The following is a 20,055-nucleotide window of genomic DNA, read 5'->3' on the forward strand; positions in this document are numbered from 1 at the left end:
TCGTTAGTATTTAATTTGAGTAATTACTGCAGATTTTAATAACCCAGTGGGTCTGGAATGTGTCCTTTGAAGCCGGTCCAGGAATAGAAGCAGAATTTTTGTCCCAAATGGCTCCCTATGTAGTGCACTACTTTTGACCAAGGCCCATAGGGATCAAACGTGGTGCACTATCTCAAGAATAGGGTGCCATTTGGGATGCATCCAATTTGTTTGCCGGCTGGATAACTGAGGTTTAATAATGGAGTGTAGAAACTCATACTGAGCACCAGAGGGCACTCAGTCTCTACTGCTCTACATGACTATGCTTCCTATACAGTACTATGACCCACTGCTGTGTGGTGATTCAGACCAAAATACTATAGTCTAGTAGTAGTTGTAGGGCATCGTGCGTCCCAAATGGCACCCTATTCCATACATAGTGCACTACTATAAGGAAGACCGGAGTAGGCCTGGACAAAAGTAGTGCACTAAACAAGGAATAGCGTTCCATTTGACTGTCCTTTCCCCTAAGGCCCTGCTCTGTGCTGTTGAGCCAAGGGTCCCATGATGCAGCAGGCTTCTGAAAGAAGCCACTTAATACAGAGATCATTAGAGCTGCAACACCTATTAAATGTTCCTATCCCCTCAGCAGGAATGTGAGAAATGTGACAGAGTCAAAGTGTGCTTTCAGCTAAACCCATGGTCTCTCCTTCTCCCCCTTCGCTCTCTTTCGCTCCGTCTTTTTCCATCTATCATCCTTCTCTCCCACCCCCTCTTTCTCCCCCCCTCCCTCTCTTTCTCCCCCTCCCTCCTTATCTGTCATCCCCTCCTCCCCTCCCTCCCTCCCTCCCTCTCTATCTCTCTCCCCTCTCCCTCCTTCTCTCTCACCCCCCCTCTCCCTCTCTATATCTCTCTCAACCTCCCTCCTTCTCTCTCACCCCCTATTTCTCCCACTCTCTTTTTCTCTCTCCCTCATTCCCTCAGACTCCACGATTTCACTAGTTATGTTCTGTTCTGGAGATGTTCTTTGGCAACTTGACCCATGAACTCAAGGACATGCATGTGATACCTGGAACGATGATGGATGGAAAACATCTTAATCGTATCATATTAAACATGTAACGCAATATTGGACTGAGTGATAATAACTCATTAAATGATTAACAATAAATTCTACAGAATTTACAGAACAACCAATTATAGTGAATTGGACATTAGACATTCATATACTTACAATGGTCCGAGGCGGATGTCATTCCTATAGGTCGTCCCTGTAACTGAAACAGACCTTGTGTAGATAATATACAGCATAGTCGTATACTGTATATTTCTATACTTGGGTATATAATGGAGTTGAATACTGTATAGTTGTATACTAGGGTATACAATATAGTTGTATACTGTATAGTGTATTCTGTACTGTGTAGTTGTATAATTAGGTATATAATGGAGTTGTATAGTGGATAGTTGTATACCTGGGTATATAATGGAGTTGTATATTGTATAGTCGTATTCTTGGGTACATCATGGAGTATACTGTATATTTCTAAAGTTTGGTATATAATTTAGTTCTATACTGTACTGTATAGTTATACTTGGGTATATAATATAGTTGTATAGTTGTATACTTGGGTGTATAATGGAGTTAGTTGTATACTGTATACACTACCGGTCAAAAGTTTTAGAACACCTAATCATTCTTTATTTTTACTATTTCCTACATTGTAGAATAATAGTGAAGACATCAAAACTGTGAAATAACACATGGAATCATGTAGAAACCAAAAAAGTGATTTTAGATTCTTCAACGTAGCCACCCTTTGCCTTGATGACAGCTTTGCACACTCTTGGCATTCTCTCAACCAGCTTCATGAGGTAGTCACCTGGAATGCCTTTCAATTAACAAGGTGTGCCCTGTTAAAAGTTAATTTGTGAAATGTATTTCCTTCTTAATGTGTTTGAACACTTTTTTGGTTACTACATGATTTCATATGTGTTATTTCATAGTTTTGATGTCCTCACTATTATTCTACAATGTAGAAAATAGTCAAAATAAAGAAAAACCCTTGAAAGAGTAGGTGTTCTAAAACTTTGGACCGGTATTGTATTTCTATACTCAGGTATATAATGGAGTTAGTGTATAGTTGTATACTTGGCTACATAATAGAGTTCTTCTGCTCCCATTCTTCTCCCAGTGTGACGTTGGTTGGTGTGTTTGTTCCCTGCAGGAGCTACAGACTCGGCCTCCTCTTCCTCCACCTCCTCCTCATCCTTCGTCAACGGGGCTACCAGTAAGAACCTGCCCGCTGTCCAGCCGGTGGCGCCCATGCCTGAAGACACAGTGGAAAACATGAGGTAGGGTCAGCGTGTGACAGTACTGTGTGTGTGTAGTAGGCGGATTATGCATTTCAGTGCTGCAGACATATTCACCATATATCACCTGGAGCCACTGAACAGTGCATGTCTTTCTCTATCAGCATGTAACCACTGCCTGTGGTGTTGTGTGAATGGTAATTCAGAGAAAATGTTGTGTGTGTGTGTAGCGTTAAGGTGTGTGTGGATGCTGTTGTGACCTTGACTCCTCATCCCCACCTTCTGTAAGTGTTTGTGACAGACATCTCTAGTGCTGCAGAGAGCCTGAGTACCCCTCTCTCTCTCTCTGTCTCCCAGTCCCACTGCCTCAACACATACTCACAAACAAACACAAATTCACACACACAGTCTCACTCTCTCTCCCTCCTGTCCCCCTCTAAAGGAATTGCAAATCAGTTGCCATGGCAGTAACCAACATCACTTACCGTAACTGTGGAGTCAATGATGGAAGTGGCAAGTTGCAGAGCTGTATGTGTGTGTGTGTCTCACATGGATGCAGAGATGTGTGTGATCATACCTCTCATTTCAGTCCAGTCAGACAGACATGTAGCTTGTTGAATAGACAATAGACATATTATGGCCTCTGGTCAGAAGTAGTACACTATAAAAGGAATAGGGTGCCATTTGGGACTCAGTCCTAGTGACTGCTGCAATCTCTGTGTATTTCAGTGCGTTGCTCTGTGAGGTGGACCAGGATCTGAGAGTCTTTAGTTGGTCCCTGCCGGGGGGCCACACAGAGACAGAGACAGAGATGGCCCCCAGAGGTGCAGGCCAGTGTCATAGGCAAGCACTGTTTAACATCACTCACACAGGTGTCACTGTCTCACTGATGCACTCATCCCTTCACCTTCATATTCTTCCCAGGAGGCCAAGGGGCAGAACACACTCTGCTGCTATTCCCTCCTTGGCCAATCCTCTCTCTCTCGCTATTTTTTCTCTCTTGCTCTCTCTCTCGCTTTTTGTCTGTCTGTCTCTGTATGTTTCTATGCTGGTGGACGGGCTACAGGCACACGGCAGTATGTCTCTGCTTTTAGATGCTTCCTGTAGGATGCATGCCCCCTCCTTCCCAGTCTGTAGATAGATACTACTAGACACTAAGCTGTAGAGGTCTTCTCGGGTCCAAAATGTTGGACCTGGACCCGAACGGACCCGAGAACAATCAGACCCGGACATGAAAAGACCCAATCATTTTTAAAGCAGGACCCGGACCCGGAACCTGAACCTGAATTGATCCGATGAACCCGACCTATACCCAACCTGTACCCTAATGGGTCCGTGTCTAGACCAGACTTGATTTGGACCTGAGTGACAAAAAAAGATGTTTATCAACCAAGTTGCTCTTCTGGTTAACAAATAGTTCTTCATATGTTGGCTAGGCCTTCTATAAGTCAATAAATTCACCTTATTAGAGTAAAATAAATATGCTATGGCCATGGTCGGGTCCATTTGTGTCCACTAGGGTTTATCAGCTGTAATTACATAGACCCGACACCTGATGACAATAAAACTGGACCCAACCCAGAGGGAAAAGTTGACATTTTGGACCCGCTCAGGTCCCGGGTCGGGTCTCGTGTATTCGGGTTTGGTTGGACTCGTGAAGAACTTTACTAGGCTGTGTGACACTATCTGGGCTCTAAACGGTGACACCGACACCAGTGCAACACTCGTCTCAACACTGCTCAAACAAGACCGGCTGTCACCTGCCGCTGGTTTCTTCCAGTTCCAGGGCCACACACACAGTTCCTCTATTCTATTTATTCTCTCAGTATGCACTATTCTTCCTGAACAAGAACGATGCTGCGTTCCATGTAGCTTCTTAATATAAATCCACATTTTTCCTATTTTCCTATTAGTTTGTGGATATTGCTCTTTGCAGAACTTGAGTTAGTTAGTCTAAGGAAGCTGGCGTGTGCCTAAAATAATGCTAATCGTTAACGCTACTCGCTAACTAGCTGGCTAAACGCTATTTAGCTAAATGCACTAGCTAGGCAAATGTTAGCTCTAATACAGGTTGCTCGCAGTGGTGTAGATCAGCATGTTGTTTGTCTAAATGCAACATCTATTCAAATGTGATTAGAGTCCCCTGAGAAACACTGGCCAACATTTTGGTTCCTAGCCTATCTTAACTCCTACGTGGCTTTTTCATTTGTTGTCATTCCAAACAACACCAACCATAGAATTTGAATAATCATTGTATTTCTATGATTCCAACAGTGCTGTGTTCCAACAGTTCACCCAAGTGTTGTGATATATTTTCTTAATTAAGAGCACTAGTGCTACCAATGAAATGGTTTACTTTAGAGCCCTTGACTTCGTGTTCTCCTTGGCGGCGCTCCTAGTGGCCGGAGACTTTAACCTCTCTGAGATATGTGGGACGCTAGCATCCCACCTGGCCAAAAGCCAGTGAAAATGCAGAGCGCCAAATTCAAATAAATTACTATCAAAATCTAAACTTTCATGAAATCACACATGTAAGACACCAAATAAAAAATAAAAAGGCTTTTCGGCGAAAGCAAACGATGCTATTATCTGAGGATAGCACCTCCGTAAACAAAGTGAGAACATATTTCAACCCTGCAGGCGCGACACGAAACGCAGAAATAAAAATATAAATCATGCCTTACCTTTGATGAGCTTCTTCTGTTGGCACTCCAATATGTCCCATAAACATCACAAATGGTTCTTTTGTTCGATGAATTCTGTCAATATATGTTCCAACTTGCTCAACGTAAACTTTGCCAAAACATTTCAAACTACTTTTGTAATACAACTTTTGTAATACTTTAGCTATTTTTAAAAGTAATGAATCGATCAAATTGAAGACTGGATGATCTGTGTTCAATACAGGAAGAAAACAAACTGACGCTACCTTTCTGGTCACACGCCTCGAACAAAGAGTACACTTGAAGTGACCCTCGTTTTGAACAGGGCTACTTCTTCATTACACAAAGTAAAAACCTCAACCAATTTGTAAAGACTGGGGACATCCATTGGAAGCGGAAGGAACTGCAAGAAGGTCCCTTAGAAATCTGGATTCCCAATGAAATAATCGAAAAGAGATTGACCTCAAAAAAAAAAATCTGAATGGTTTTTCCTCTGGGTTTCACCTGCTACATAAGTAGCAGACATGTTTCAAACCGTTTTAGAAACGTCAGAGTGTTTTCTATCCAAATCGACTAATAATATGCATATCTTAACTTCTGGGGATGAGTAGCAAGCAGTTGAATTTGGGCATGCATTTCATCCGGACGTGAAAATACTGCCCCCTGTCACCAAGAAGTTAATGCAGGGAAACTTAAATCAGTTTTGCCTAATTTCTATCAGCATATTAAATGTGCAACCAGAGGGAAACAATTATAGATGACCTTTACTCCACACACAGAGACGCATACAAAGCTCTCCCTTGCCCTCCATTTGGCAAATCTGACCTGCTTACAAGCAAAAATGAAAGCAGGAAGCACCAGTGACTCGTTCTATAATAAAGTGGTCAGATGAAGCGGATGCTAAGCTACAGGACTGTTTTGCTAGCACAGACTGGAATATGTTCTGGGATTTTTCCGATGGCATTGAGGAGTACACATCAGTCACTGGTTTATCATTAACTGCATCAAGGATGTTGCCCCCACAGTGACTGTACGTACATACCCCAACCAGAAACCATGGATTACAGGCAACATTCACACTGAGCTAAAGGGTAGAGCTGCTGCTTTCAAGGAGCGGGACTCTAACCCGGAAGCTTATAAGAAATCCTGCTATGCCCTCTGACGAACCATCAAACAGCAAAAGCGTCAATACAGGACTAAGATTGAATCGTACTACACTGGCTCCAATGCTTGTCGGATGTGGCAGGGCTTGCAAACTATTACAGACTACAAAGGGAAGCACAGCTGAGAGCTGCCCACTGACACGAGCCTATGGTACCAGACGAGCTAAATAACTTCTACGCTCGCTTCAAGGCAAGTAACAATGAAACATGCATGAGAGAATCAGCTGTTCCAGATGACTGTGTGATCACGCTCTCCACAGCCGATTTGAGTAAGACCCTTTAAACAGGTCAACATTCACAAATCCGCAGGGCCAGACAGATTACCAGGACGTGTATTTTCAACCTCTCCCTGACTGAGTCTGTAATACCGATATGTTTCAAGCAGACCACCATAGTCCCTGTGCCAAAGGACACTAAGGTAACCTGCCTAAATGACTACTGACCCGTAGCACTCACATCTGTAGCCATGAAATGCTTTGAAAGGCTGGTCATGGCTCACATCAACACGATTATGCCAGAAACCCTAGACCCACTCCAATTTGCATACCGCACCAACAGATCAAGGACAACAACCTCTCCCTCAACGTGATCAAGACAAAAGAGATGATTGTGGACTACAGGGAAAGGAGGACCGTGCACACTCCCATTCTCATCGACGGGGCTGCAGTGGAGCAGGTCGAGAGCTTCAAGTTCCTTGGTGTCCACGTCACCAACAAACTAACATGGTCCAAGCACACCAAGACAGTCACGAAGAGAGTACCACAAAACCTTTACCCCTCAGGAGACTGAGAAGATTTTGCATGGGTCCTCAGATCCTCAAAAGGTTTTACAGTTGCACAGTTGCACCATCGAGAGCATCCTGACGGGTTGCATCACCGCCTGTTATGGCAACTGCTCGGCCTCTGACTGCAAGGCACTACAGAGGATAATGCGTACGGCCCAGTACATCACCAGGGATTCCTGCCATCCAGGACATCTATGCCAGGCGGTGTCAGAGGAAGGCCCTAAAAATTGCCAAAGACTCCAGCCACCCTAGTCATAGACTGTTCTCTCTGCTACCGCACAGCAAGCAGTACCGGATCGCCGAGTCTACAGTAGGTCCAAGAGGCCTCTAAACAGCTTCTATCCCCAAGCCATAAGACTCCTGAACAGCTAATCAAATGACGAGCCAGATTATTTGCAATGCACCCCCCTCCCACACTTCTACTCCGCTGCTACTCTCTGTTATTATCTATGCATAGCCACTTTAAAAACTCTACCTACATGTATATATTACCTCAATTGCCTCGACACCGATGAATCTGTACCAGTACCACATGTATATAAACTCAGCCCCCAAAAAAGTCATTTTTTCAGGACCCTGTCTTTCAAAGATAATTCACAGATCTTCATTGTAAAGGGTTTAAACACTGTTTCCCATGCTTGTTCAATGAACCATAAACAATTAATGAACATGCACCTGTGGAACGGTCGTTAAGACACGAACAGCTTACAGACGGTAAGCAATTAAGGTCACAGTTATGAAAATTTCTGACACTAAAGAGGCCGTTCTACTGACTCTGAAAAACACCAAAAGAAAGATGCCCAGGGTCCCTGCTCATCTGTGTGAACGGGCCTTACGCATGCTGCAGGGAGGCATGAGGACTGCAGATGTGGCCAGGGCAATAAATTGCAATATCTGTACTGTGAGACATCTAAGAGCTACAGGGAGCTACAGGGAGCCAGGACGGACAGCTGATTGACCTCACAGTAGCAGACCACATGTACCAACACCTGCACAGGATCGGTACATCCCAACATCACACCTGCGGGACAGGTACAGGATGGTAACAACAACTGCCCGAGTTACACCAGGAATGCACAATCCCTCCATCAGTGCTCAGACTGTCCGCAATAGGCTGAGAGACTGAGGGCTTGTAGGCCTGTTGTACGGCAGGTCCTCACCAGACATCACCGGCAACAATGTTGCCTATGGGCACAAACCCATCGTCGCTGGACCAGACAGGACTGGCAAAACGTGCTCTTCACTGATGAGTCGCGGTTTTGTCTCACCAGGGGTGATGGCCGGATTCGCGTTTATCGTCGAAGGAGTGAGCATTACGATTTGAGCGGGATCGATTTGGAGGTGGAGGGTCCGTCATGGTCTTGGGCGGTGTGTCACAGCATCATATACTGAGCTTGTTGTTATTGCAGGCAATTTCAAAGTTGTGTGTTACAGGGAAGACATCCTCCTTCCTCCTGTGGTACCCTTCCTACAGGCTCATCCTGACAATACCCTCCAGCATGACAATGCCACCAACCATACTGCTCGTTCTGTGTGTGATTTCCTGCAAGACAGGAATGTCAGTGTTCTGCCATGGCCAGCGAAGAGCCCGGATCTCAATCCCATTGAGCACGTCTGGGACCTGTTGGACCGGAGGGTGAGGGCCATTCTCCCCAGAAAAGTCTGGGAACTTGCAGGTGCCTTGGTGGAAGAGTGGGGTAACACAGCAAGAGTGGTATCTCACAGCAAGAACTAGCATATCTGGTGCAGTCCATGAGGAGGAGATGCACTGCAGTACTTAATGCAGCTGGTGGCCACACCAGATACTGACTGTTACTTTTGATTCTGACCCCTCCTTTGTTCAGGGACACATTATTCTGTTTCTGTTAGTCACATGTCTGTGGAACTTGTTCAGTTTGTCTCAGTTGTTGAGTCTTGTTATGTTCATACAAGTATTTCCACATGTTAAGTGATAAAAGCAGTTGACAGTGAGAGGATGTTTCTTTTTCCGCTGAGTTTAGCTCCTTATTTACTGCTGCTCTTTAATTATTTGTTATTCTTATCTCTTACTTTTTGGGGGGTATATTCTCTTTAAACTGCATTGTTGGTTAAGGGCTTGTAAGTTAGCATTTCACTGTAAGGTCTATTACACCTGATGTATTCGGCGCATGTGACAAATAGCATTTGATTTGATTTGAAAAGATGTTCTTACTCTCATGTACTAACCCAGGTGGAGGGCTCTACCCTGCTCTGCTCATAGCTCAACCCTAGCCAACCTGATTCTCATCTGTTTGCTGTTGTCTTTCTCCTTTCTGTCTCTTCCACTCTATCATCCTCTATCTCTCTCCTTCTCTCTCTCCCTGCTCTGTTGTCACACAGTATCACTACTAAGTTGGAGCGTGCGCTGGAGAAGGTGGCCCCCCTGCTCAGGGAGATCTTTGTGGACTTTGCACCGTTCCTCTCTAGGACCTTGTTGGGAAGCCATGGTCAGGAGCTGCTCATAGAAGGTATAGGTGTTGTTTAGTGTCTCTGTGTGTCCCTCTGTCTATCCCTTAGTATGTATGTCTTCTTCTGTCCCTCTGTCTGTCCACTGGCTGCTGTGTCACTGCTGGATGTCTAGTAATGTAGCCCGACAGGGCTACCATGCACACACACAGGCACACACACACACACTCACACACACAGGCACACACACACACACACACGATAAACAATTAATGGAGAGTTGAAAGGTGTGAATGTTGTCTGATCCCTTCACTCTGCCTCTCTGTCAGAACGCTGGCCAAGCTGACAGATACACACACACACACACCTGGCATGCTGAGCACAGACTGTGTACAAACCAGGCAAACACAACACACTTCATCAACACAATAGAGCCAGTATTCATAAAGCATATCATAGTACAAATGCTGGGAGCAGGTCTGGGATCAGTTTTACCTTATAGTTCATTCTGAATAATATTACATGGACAGTAGAGACCTGATCATAGATCAGCACTCCTACTTTGAGATGCTTTGCCCAGACTTTTACCAAGGAAAAGTGGCTGTTTTTCCTGAATCAGGGCCCTGGTGGAAAGTCTCTCCATTTAGTAGTAATTACCAGCCATACATCACTCAAATTATCCAGGGTCATGCCCCAAGTGCCCCCTCACCCACCCCCCTCTCCTCTCCTTCTCTTCTCATCACCCCTCCTCTCCCCCTCTCTAGACATGTTGTCAGTGTGGTAATCATGCCCAGACATCCTGGCCTGGCCCCTGGCCCATGATGCACTTGGAGTTGAGAGGGAGGCCCCTGGGCAAACAGAGCTGTCGTTGTGATGGCCTTCCCTCTCTCCTCTCCTTCCCTCTCTCCTCTCCTTCCCCCTTCCCTCTCTCCTCCCCTCTCCTTCCCTCTTTCCTCTCCTCTCCTTCCCCTTTCCCTCTCTCCTCTCCTCTCCTTCTCTCTCTCCTTTCCTCTCCTTCCCCCTTCCTACCTCTCCTCTCTCTGCCATTCCACTCCTTCCTCCCCCTACCAGTACACTGCTCCACAATGCCACATTCACCCCAGTGATTTAACTCTGCCCTGCTCACAGGAAAGGCATGGTCAGAGGGGTAGAGCCTGTTTAAATAGAACACATATAGTTTGTGTACCACTGTACGGCCAGGGTCCATGGTCATTAGGCCAGCATACCAGAGTATAGCCGGGGCACTAGGGGCCAGGGTCACCCTACCACCTGACCCCCTGTGTCAGAGAGAGCGGAGTGATTGGAGAACTGGTCATTGCAGTCACAAGAGGTCAGCTGTGGCTGTGTGTGTGTGTGTGTGTGTGTGTGTGTGTGTGTGTGTGTGTGTGTGTGTGTGTGTGTGTGTGTGTGTGTGTGTGTGTGTGTGTGTGTGTGTGTGTGTGTGTGTGTGTGTGTGTGTGTGTGTGTGTGTGTGTGTGTGTGTGTGTGTGTGTGTAATAGGTCATCTGTAGCTGTCTGTGAACTAGAGAGGGTCAGGTAACATCCCCTGGTTACAACAGTCTTAGAGGCTCAGACTGTTTCAGTGCTGTGCAAGATTCACATTATACAACAGTACACTTTGTCACCATCCCAAATAGCACCCTATTTCCTATGTAGTGCACTCCATAGGGCTCTTGTCAACATGAATTCAATATAGAGGGAATAGGGTGCCATTTGTTACACACACTTTGTCACTTTGTCTCTATCTCAGTGGTTTGTAGGCAGCTATATTGTTTTATTATTGTAACATGTACGGTCATTTTCCATTTCCAATCCTGGCAAGCTCTTTCTTTGCATCAACGATAAAACGGAAGAGATGTTTGACATGCATGAGATGGTCTCTGTCTGTGTGTTTATAAACATGTTGACATCTCATCTCTGGTTGTTGACTCATGCTGTCAATCACACTGGCTGACATCTTCATGCAACCATGCCAACGGGTCCTGGCCCCACCAACCTATAATGAATCGTCCAGAGTGTCTTCTTCTCTGGTAATGAGTACAATGTTAGCCCCTCTCACCTGTCAATGGAGAGGTTCCGCAGTGACTTATATGAAGGCGCTAGGAACTGTTGAGCCAAGTCAAACTGTCCTGTGTGTTGTATGACAACTCTGCTTCTAACCCTGTCTCGTCCTGTCCTGTCTGCTCCTACCAGGTTTGGTGTGTATGAAGTCCAGCACCTCCGTAGTAGAACTAGTCATGCTGCTCTGCTCTCAGGTGAGATTCTCTCTTTCTCATCACACATCCCTCCTTTTCTCTCCCTCTCTGCTTCTTCCTTCCCCCCACATCCCTCTCTTCCCTCCACCTCCTCCGTTCCCTCGTCTCTACCTCTTCCTCCCTCCTTTCTCCTCTCCCTCTGGCCTCCTCTCCTTCCTGTGATGGACTCTGAAGACGAGGATGCTTCCAGCTCTAGTTCTCTGGGTCGTTCCACGAAAGAAGTCCCTTTTGCATCCCTTTCATATTTTAAATAGAGTTTTTGCACCAATATTCCATTTAGGAATGAAGTACCCTTTAATATAGACCACATTGAAAACTCAATAAATCAGATTTTTTTATATGAATAAAGACTTAAAGTGCCAAAATTCTAAAGATTTGAACCCACTGAACCCCAATATTTCTCAACGTTTTCACATCATTCTAAAGCCCTAGTTATTTTGTTGCTTTGATAAATGAATTAAAGGTAAGAAAAAGTGGAGGTCTGAGTCGGTTGAGCATAACACGTCAACCCTGCTAACCATAGATGACAGGCTACAAATATTTTAACAATTTAAAGAACATTGTGAAGCTTGCATTCAATTTCCCCTTCATGTTGAACACAACAATTCTCCCTGTCACAAGGGGATTTATGGCTGATATAAGATGAAATCGTCAGCCATGTTACTTTATTTGGGACTAAATACAGTTGAAGTCGGAAGTTTACATACACTTAGGTTGGAGTCATTAAAACTTGTTTTTCAACCACTCCACAAATTTCTTGAACAAACTATAGTTTTGGCACGTCAGTTAGGACATCTACTTTGTGCATGACACAAGTAGTTTTTCCAACAATTGATTACAGACAGATTATTTCACTTATAATTTACTGTATTACAATTCCAGTGGGTCAGAAGTTTACATACACTAAGTTGACTGTGCCTTTAAACAGCTTAGAAAATTCTAGAAAAGGATGTTATGGCTTTAGAAGCTTCTGATAGGCTAATTGACATCATTTGAGTCAATTGGAGGTGCACCTGTGGATGTATTTCAAGGCCTACCTTCAAACTCGGTGCCGCTTTACTTGACATCACAGGAAAATCAAAGGAAATCAGCCAAGACCTCAGAAAAATAATTGTACACCTCCACAAGTCTGGTTCATCATTGGGAGCAATTTCCAAATGCCTGAAGGTACCATGTTCATCTGTACAAACAATAGTACGCAAGTATAAACACCATGGGATCACGCATGCTCAGGAAGGAGACGCGTTCTGTCTCCTTGAGATGAACCTACTTTGCGAAAAGTGCCAATCAATCCCATAACAACAGCAAAGGAAATTGTGAAGATGCTGGAGGAAACCAGTACAATAGTATCTATATCAACAGTAAAATAAGTCCTTTATCGACATAAACTGAAAGGCCGCTCAGCAAGGAAGAAGCCACTGCCCCAATGTGCAACTGCACATGGGGACAAAGATCGTTCTTTTTGGTCTGGTCTGATGAAACAAAAATAGATCTGTTTAGCCATAATGACCATCGTTATGTTTGGAGGAAAAAGGGGGAGGCTTGCAAGCCGAAGAACACCATCCCAACCATGAAGCACTGTGGTGGCAGCATCATGTTTTGGTGAGCCTTGCTGCAGGAGGAACTGGTGCACTTCACAAAATAGATGGCACCATGAGGATGGAAAATTATGTGGATATATTGAAGCAACAACTCAATACATCAGTCAGGAAGTTGAAGCTTGGTCGCAAATGGGTATTCCAAATGGACAATGACTCCAAGCATTCTTCCAAAGTTGTGGCAAAATGCCTTAAGGACAACAAAGTCAAGGTATTGGAGTGGCCATCACAAAGCCCTGACCTCAATTCCATATAAAATTTATGGGCAGAACTGAAAAAGCATGTATGATCAAGGAGGCCTACAAACTTGACTCGGTTACACCAGCTCTGTCAGGAGGAATGGGCCCAAATTCATCCAACTTGTGGAAGCTTGTGGAAGGCTACCCGAAACGTTTGACCCAAGTTAAACAATTTAAATGCCATGCTACCAAATACTAATTGAGTGTATGTAAACTTCTGACCCACTGGGAAAGTGAAGATGAAATAAAAGCTGAAATAAATCATTCTCTCTACTATTATTCTGACATTTCACATTCTTAAAATTAAGTGGTGATCCTAACTGACCTAAAACAGGGAATTTTTACTAGGATTAAATGTCAGGAATTGAGAAAAATGAGTTTAAATGTATTTGGCGTAAGGTGTATGTAAACTTCTGACTTCAACTGTAGGTATTTACTATAGTATTTTTATCTCCTCCCCGTCCCCTTACCACCTCCCTGTCTCCTTTTCTCCTCCCTGTCTCCTTTTCTCCTCCCTGTCTCCTTACCTCCTCCCTGTCCCCTTACCTCCTCCATGTCTCCTTACTTCCTCCCTGTCCCCTTACCACCTCCCTGTCTCCTTACCTCCTCCCTGTCCCCTTATATCCTCCCTGTCCTCATTTCTCCTCCCTGACCACTTACCTCCTCGCTGTCCTCATATCTCCTCCCTGTCTCCTTATCTCCTCCCTGTCTCCTTACCTCCTCCCTGTCCCCTTACCACCTCCCTGTCCCCTTACCCCCTCCCTGTCCTCATTTCTCCTCCCTGTCCCCTTACCTCCTCCCTGTCCTCATTTCTCCTCCCTGTCCCCTTACCTCCTCCCTGTCCTCATTTCTCCTCCCTGTCCCCTTACCTCCTCCCTGTCCTCATTTCTCCTCCCTGTCCCCTTATCTCCTCCCTGTCCTCATTTCTCCCCCCTGTCCCCTTATCTCCTCCCTGTCCTCATTTCTCCTCCCTGTCCCCTTATCTCCTCCCTGTCCCCTTATCTCCTCCCTGTCCCCTTATCTCCTCCCAGTCCCCTTATCACCTCCCTGTCCCCTTATCTCCTCCATGTCCACATATCTCCTCCCTGTCCCCTTATCTCCTCCATGTCCACATATCTCCTCCCTGTCCCCTTATCTCCTCCATGTCCTCATAGTGGATCAGCTCCACCTCATGTGGGACTGATCACCTCCTCTAGTTAAGCCCAATGATGTATAGTGTCTTCAGAAAGTATTCATATCCCTTGACTTATTCCACATTTTGTTTTGTTCTAACCTGAATTCAAAATGCATTAAATTGATTATTTTTCTCACCCATCTACAGACAATACCCCATAATGACAAAGTGAGAGAAAAAAAATGAAATTGTATATTTTAATTTACACAAGTATTCATAACCCCTGAATCAATCATTTTTAGAAGCACTTTTGCAGCATTTACAGCTGTGAGTATTTTGGGGGTAAGTCTAAGACCTTTGCACACCTGGATGGTACAATATTTGCCCATTATTATTTTTTTTATTATTCAATCTCTATCAAGTAGATTTTTGATCATTGCTAGACAGACATTTTCAAGTCTTGCCATAGATTTCTAAGTCGATTTAAGTCAAAATTGTAAATAGACCACTCAATGTCATCTTGGTAAGCAGCTCCAGTGTATATTTGGCCTTGTGGTTTAGGTTATTGTTCTGCTGAAAGGTGAATTAGTCTCCCAGTGTCTGTTGGAAAGCAAACTGAACCAGGTTTTTCGTCTAGATTTTGCCTATGCTTATAGCTGTATTCTGTTTCTTAGTCCTTGCCAATGTCAAGTATACCCATAGCATGATGCAGCCACCACCATGCTTTAAAATATGAAGAGTGGTGCTCAGTAATGTGTTGTGTTGGATTTGCCACAAACATAACGCTTTGTATTCAGGACAAATTGTTAATTTCTTTGCAAAAACCTTTTGCAATATTACTTAAGGATGTTTTGGAATATTTGTATTCTGCACAGGCTTCCTTCAATTCACTCTATAATTTAGGTTAGTATTGTGGAGTAACTACAATGTTGTTGATCCATCCTCATTTTTTTTCTCAAATTACAAGCATCAAAATCTGTAACTTTTTATATATCACCATTGGCCTCATGGTGAAATCCCTGGCCAGTTTCCTTCCTCTCCTGCAACTGAGTTATGAATAACGCCTGTATCTTTGTAGTGACTGGGTGTATTGATACACCATCAGAAGCCTAATTAATAACTTCACCATGCTCAAAAAGATATTCAGGGTCAGCTTTTTAAAATTTTTATTATTATATATTTTTACATCTACCAATCGGTGCTCTTTGTGAGGTTTGAAAAACCTCCCTGGTCTTTGTGGTAGACTGAGGGACCTTTACAGATAATTGTATGTGTGGAGAACAGAGATTATGTTAATCACTATTATTGAACACGGAATGAGTCCATGTAACTTAATATGCGATTTGTTCAGCACGTTTTTACTCCTGAACTTATTTTGGCTTGCCACAATAAAGGTGTTGAATACTTTTTGACTCAAAACATTTCTGCTTTACAGTGTTTATTCATTTCTAAAATGTTCTACAAATAAATCTCCACTTTGACATTATGGGGTTTTGTGTGTAGATCAGTGACACAAAATCTAATTGTAATGAATTTTAACTTCATGCTGTACACAACAAAATGTAGAAAAGTCAAGGGGTGTGAATACTTCTGAAGGCAAAGTATTGGCCATTGAGAGGCTTTGAAGATACCAGTCGGCCATATTAGGAGCAGTGAATGGAATTCTACAGTATTTCAAATAAATGTTTTCAGGACAAAATTACATGTATTTAAGTAGTTGTTCTTGTAGTGTAGACAGTAACATTAGTAATCTAAAAAAATATATACTTTAAGGATTAGTTTTAAATATATTTTTCATGTTTATGTTTAGCTCACATAATATAACAAAAGAAGTCTGCATTAAGGTGTCTGTAATAGAATAAATGTGGCAAAAACAAATGTAGACATTAATAAATGCATTTCTATAGCTTCCCAAATATTTTTACGACGTTGGGGGAGTGTCAAGACATCATCCTCTTATCAGTCATCTAGTGTATATATAAACCATTGGTTAAGTCTTTTACATCTCAACGGGTCACAGTCCCAATGTAGCCGTAAGAACAGAATAGGAGATAGTTAACATACCTTCTGTCTGCAGGGCCAGTCAGTGAGTCCATAAGGAAGACATTAGGTGGTGCCTCTCTTGCTAAGTATCCAGTCTGCAGGGATGGAGGCTGCAGTAGGAGGTGTGGTGCCCAGAGCCCAGAGCTTGTGTGTAACAAACCATTTAAAATTACGAAATTCAGGAACCCTGAACCAATAGGATCATCTTCATAGGTGCACTCCCAGACACCACAGATTATCAGCTTTTCCTATCTGAGCTCCTGAGCCGCACCCATTACCCTGGCTGCAGGTCAGCCCATAGCTAAATATTCTGGGTTCTGTTGCAGGTCAGACCATAACCAGTGGTTTTGCACGTCAGCCCATAGACAGAGGTTCTGCAGGTCAGCCCATAGACAGAGGTTCTGCAGGTCAGCCCGTCAGATCCCATACACACCCATGCATCTGTTATTAGAAGGCAGAGATTAAGGAACATTCCTCCCTCTCTATTCACTGCCCGAGCCTTTGCAGTAGTGAATCCCGCTGTTAATGCTGTTCTTTTGAAGTTTCTGAGGGAATGTTCCCTGAGTCTTGCTCTTTCTTCTGTCTGTCTGTCTTTCTGGAGGCTAACCTATCACTGTGGCTCTGGGATGTCTACCTTCTCTTCCTACCTCCTGGATTTACTGAGGGCTGGGAGTGTCAGCGAGCCGTATACCCCCCTCACAGAGTCACCCCCCCCCCATTCCCTCCACCCATGACACAGATAGTATTACTGCGGCTCCAATAGTTCCTGTCATTAGGGACTCCTGGGATGAAACCCAGCCTGAGATATCGACCCGTCAACAAAGCTGAAAGTGGATATGCTGGCCTGAGTTGGAACCACAGCTAGCTTTATCCAGCAGCACTGGCAGGGATGAGCACAGTGGAACTTGTTAATCCTGATCTGATTCCATCAGTAGTGACTTTCCTGTATGGGGCTAGGACAAGGCTGTATGGGGCTAGGACAAGGCTGTATGGGGCTAGGACAAGGCTGTATGGGACTAGGACACAGCTGTACGGGGCTAGGACACAGCTGTATGGGGCTAGGACACTGCTGTATGGGGCAAGGACAAGGCTGTATGGGGCTAGGACACAGCTGTAGGTGGCATGGGCGGAGACTGGGGCTAAATGGGGCTAGGACACAGCTGTATGGGGCTAGGACACGGTTGTATGGGGCTGGGGTTGTATGGGGCTTGGATAGGCAGCACACTCTGTGTATCTCTTCACAGACGGCCTGGTGAATGAGAAGGTCAAACAGCTTTGTTGCTTGTAACAGCTTAAACACACAGATGATCTGCAGTGGATCCTGGGAGATTTACTGACAGAGAGCTTCCAGATGTGGAGTGCAGAGCAGATAAAAGACTTCAGCCTGGATTGAGATACCTCAATACTGCTGTCTGCCTGACGCCTACTGACATTTGGGAGTATGGACGGCTGCAGAGGAACAAGCGGCTTGTGTGTAACAAACAATTAAAAATTCTGAAATTCAGGAACTCTGAACCAATAGAATAATCTTCATAGGTGAAACACTCCCAGACACCACAGATTATCAGCTTTTCTTATCTGAGCTCCTGAGCCACGCCCATTACCCTGGCTGCAGGTCAGCCCATAGCTAAATATTCTGGGTTCTGTTGCAGGTCAGACCATCACCAGAGGTTCTGCAGGTCAGCCCATAGACAGAGGTTCTGCAGGTCAGCCCATAGACAGAGGTTCTGCAGGTCAGCCCATAGACAGAGGTTCTGCAGGTCAGCCCATAGACAGAGGTTCTGCAGGTCAGCCCATAGACAGAGGTTCTGCAGGTCAGCCCATAGACAGAGGTTCTGCAGCTCAGCCCATAGACAGAGGTTCTGCAGGTCAGCCCATAGACAGAGGTTCTGCAGGTCAGCACATAGACAGCGGTTCTGCAGGTCAGCCCATAGACAGCGGTTCTGCAGGTCAGCACATAGACATAGGTTCTGCAGGTCAGCACATAGACATAGGTTCTGCAGGTCAGCACATAGACAGAGGTTCTGCAGGTCAGCACATAGACAGAGGTTCTGCAGGTCAGCACATAGACAGAGGTTCTGGGTTCTGTTTCTCTGCCTCTACATGAAGGATCATGTTCCTTCCTCCTGGAGTAGCAAGTCAGGCCTAATTCCATTCAAACAGGCAATAATGGGCTTTCCCCAAATCCCTGCAGTCACAGCCCAGCCCCTTTGCTGCTTTCTTCAAGGGAAGAAAACATCTGAAGCTCCATCCCACTGTAACGGTAACTAGAGATTTTACTGTACTGTAACTCAGTTAGACAAGATAGAAGATCCCATCGGTTCAGAGTTTTCCCCCTCCTACCCGATGTCCCTTTCCTGGCGCTGCATGAGACACATCTGCTTTGATTTCCGTGTATATTTTTGTCACGTGAGTGCAGTACGAGCAGATCCGTAGAAGACGGGCCGAACACGAGCCCTGTTCAAATCAGTAACAGCGGATGATGTAGCAGAGAGAGAGATAGAGGTCAGGAGAAAAGATGTGGAGACCAGATGCCCAGCATATCAGCACCGTCTCTCTCACCATAACGTAATGTGAGGTGGAACTGTGTTATCTAGCCTGGTGCAGTCTGTCCCACACTACAGGAACTATGGCACTAACATGCTACCATACACTATTTAGACAATGGCAATCTGCATTCACAAATGTTTATTCTGAAATCCTTTGAATTTTGCATCGCAAACAATGTTTGCTTTTCTGCTACACATAACTAAAGAGCCTCACCCTCTGTTCCAAAAGGCGGTGTGGAACTACAGAGATTTTCTTACTGTTTCTGAGATGCAGAATCTAATTAGTTAGCCTCTTCTATGCATGAGATTCAGTTGGTTTTATACCTGACACTTGGCTAGCATTGAAAACTTATTTTCTTTTTTTCTCTTTGTATTTTGAACTGTGGCCTGTGTTTTCCCTTCCATTTGCTCCTCAGTGAGTGAGCAGAGAGCCCAGGATCCCACAGTGCAAGGCCCTCTCCTCTCCTCCGCTCCCAAACGGCTTTTTAATCATTCCCAGACAGGGTAGTGATGGTGCTGGGGAGAGGGTGGGGGGGTGCCGTGGCCTTGGGGCCGTAGCCGCTCTAGGCTCAGTAGATGGCTCCCCTCTCCTCAGTCATCTGTCAGTGTGCGGACGGAGGAAATGGCTGTATTGGAGGCAGAGGATACAGTTTCATCCCCGATTACATCTCTCCTGTGTTTACCAATCTGTTCACAGAGGAAGATCTCGTCCCGAGTGCCACCCTATTCCCTATTTAGTGCACTCCTTTTGACCAGGGCCCATAGGGCTCTCCTCAAAAGTAGTGCATATGTTGCCATTTGGGATGCATCCGAAGAGAGCAGGCACACTCACACATGCAGGGCAGAGATTCAGCTTTTTATAGCCAGCGCATCTCTTTGAAAGGATTCAATGAGCTTAATACCCCCTTTGTTTTGTTACTTCAATTAGAAA

General features: G+C 44.7%; 1 protein-coding gene across 8 annotated transcripts in view; it reads left to right on the forward strand.

Annotated features, from left to right (window-relative positions):
* The window catches only part of LOC123992838 (neurobeachin-like), a 342,421-nt gene that overhangs the window by 127,594 nt on the left and 194,772 nt on the right, over positions 1-20,055 (forward strand). For all 8 annotated transcript variants that reach the window (XM_046294393.1, XM_046294395.1, XM_046294397.1 and 5 more), the window contains 3 exons: positions 2,208-2,334; positions 9,261-9,388; positions 11,520-11,581. In XM_046294393.1, the coding sequence (XP_046150349.1) occupies positions 2,208-2,334; positions 9,261-9,388; positions 11,520-11,581 (317 nt within the window). The remainder of the gene's footprint in view (positions 1-2,207; positions 2,335-9,260; positions 9,389-11,519; positions 11,582-20,055) is intronic.

The sequence above is a fragment of the Oncorhynchus gorbuscha genome, linkage group LG13 (assembly GCF_021184085.1).
Source record: "Oncorhynchus gorbuscha isolate QuinsamMale2020 ecotype Even-year linkage group LG13, OgorEven_v1.0, whole genome shotgun sequence".
NCBI lineage: Eukaryota > Metazoa > Chordata > Actinopteri > Salmoniformes > Salmonidae > Oncorhynchus > Oncorhynchus gorbuscha.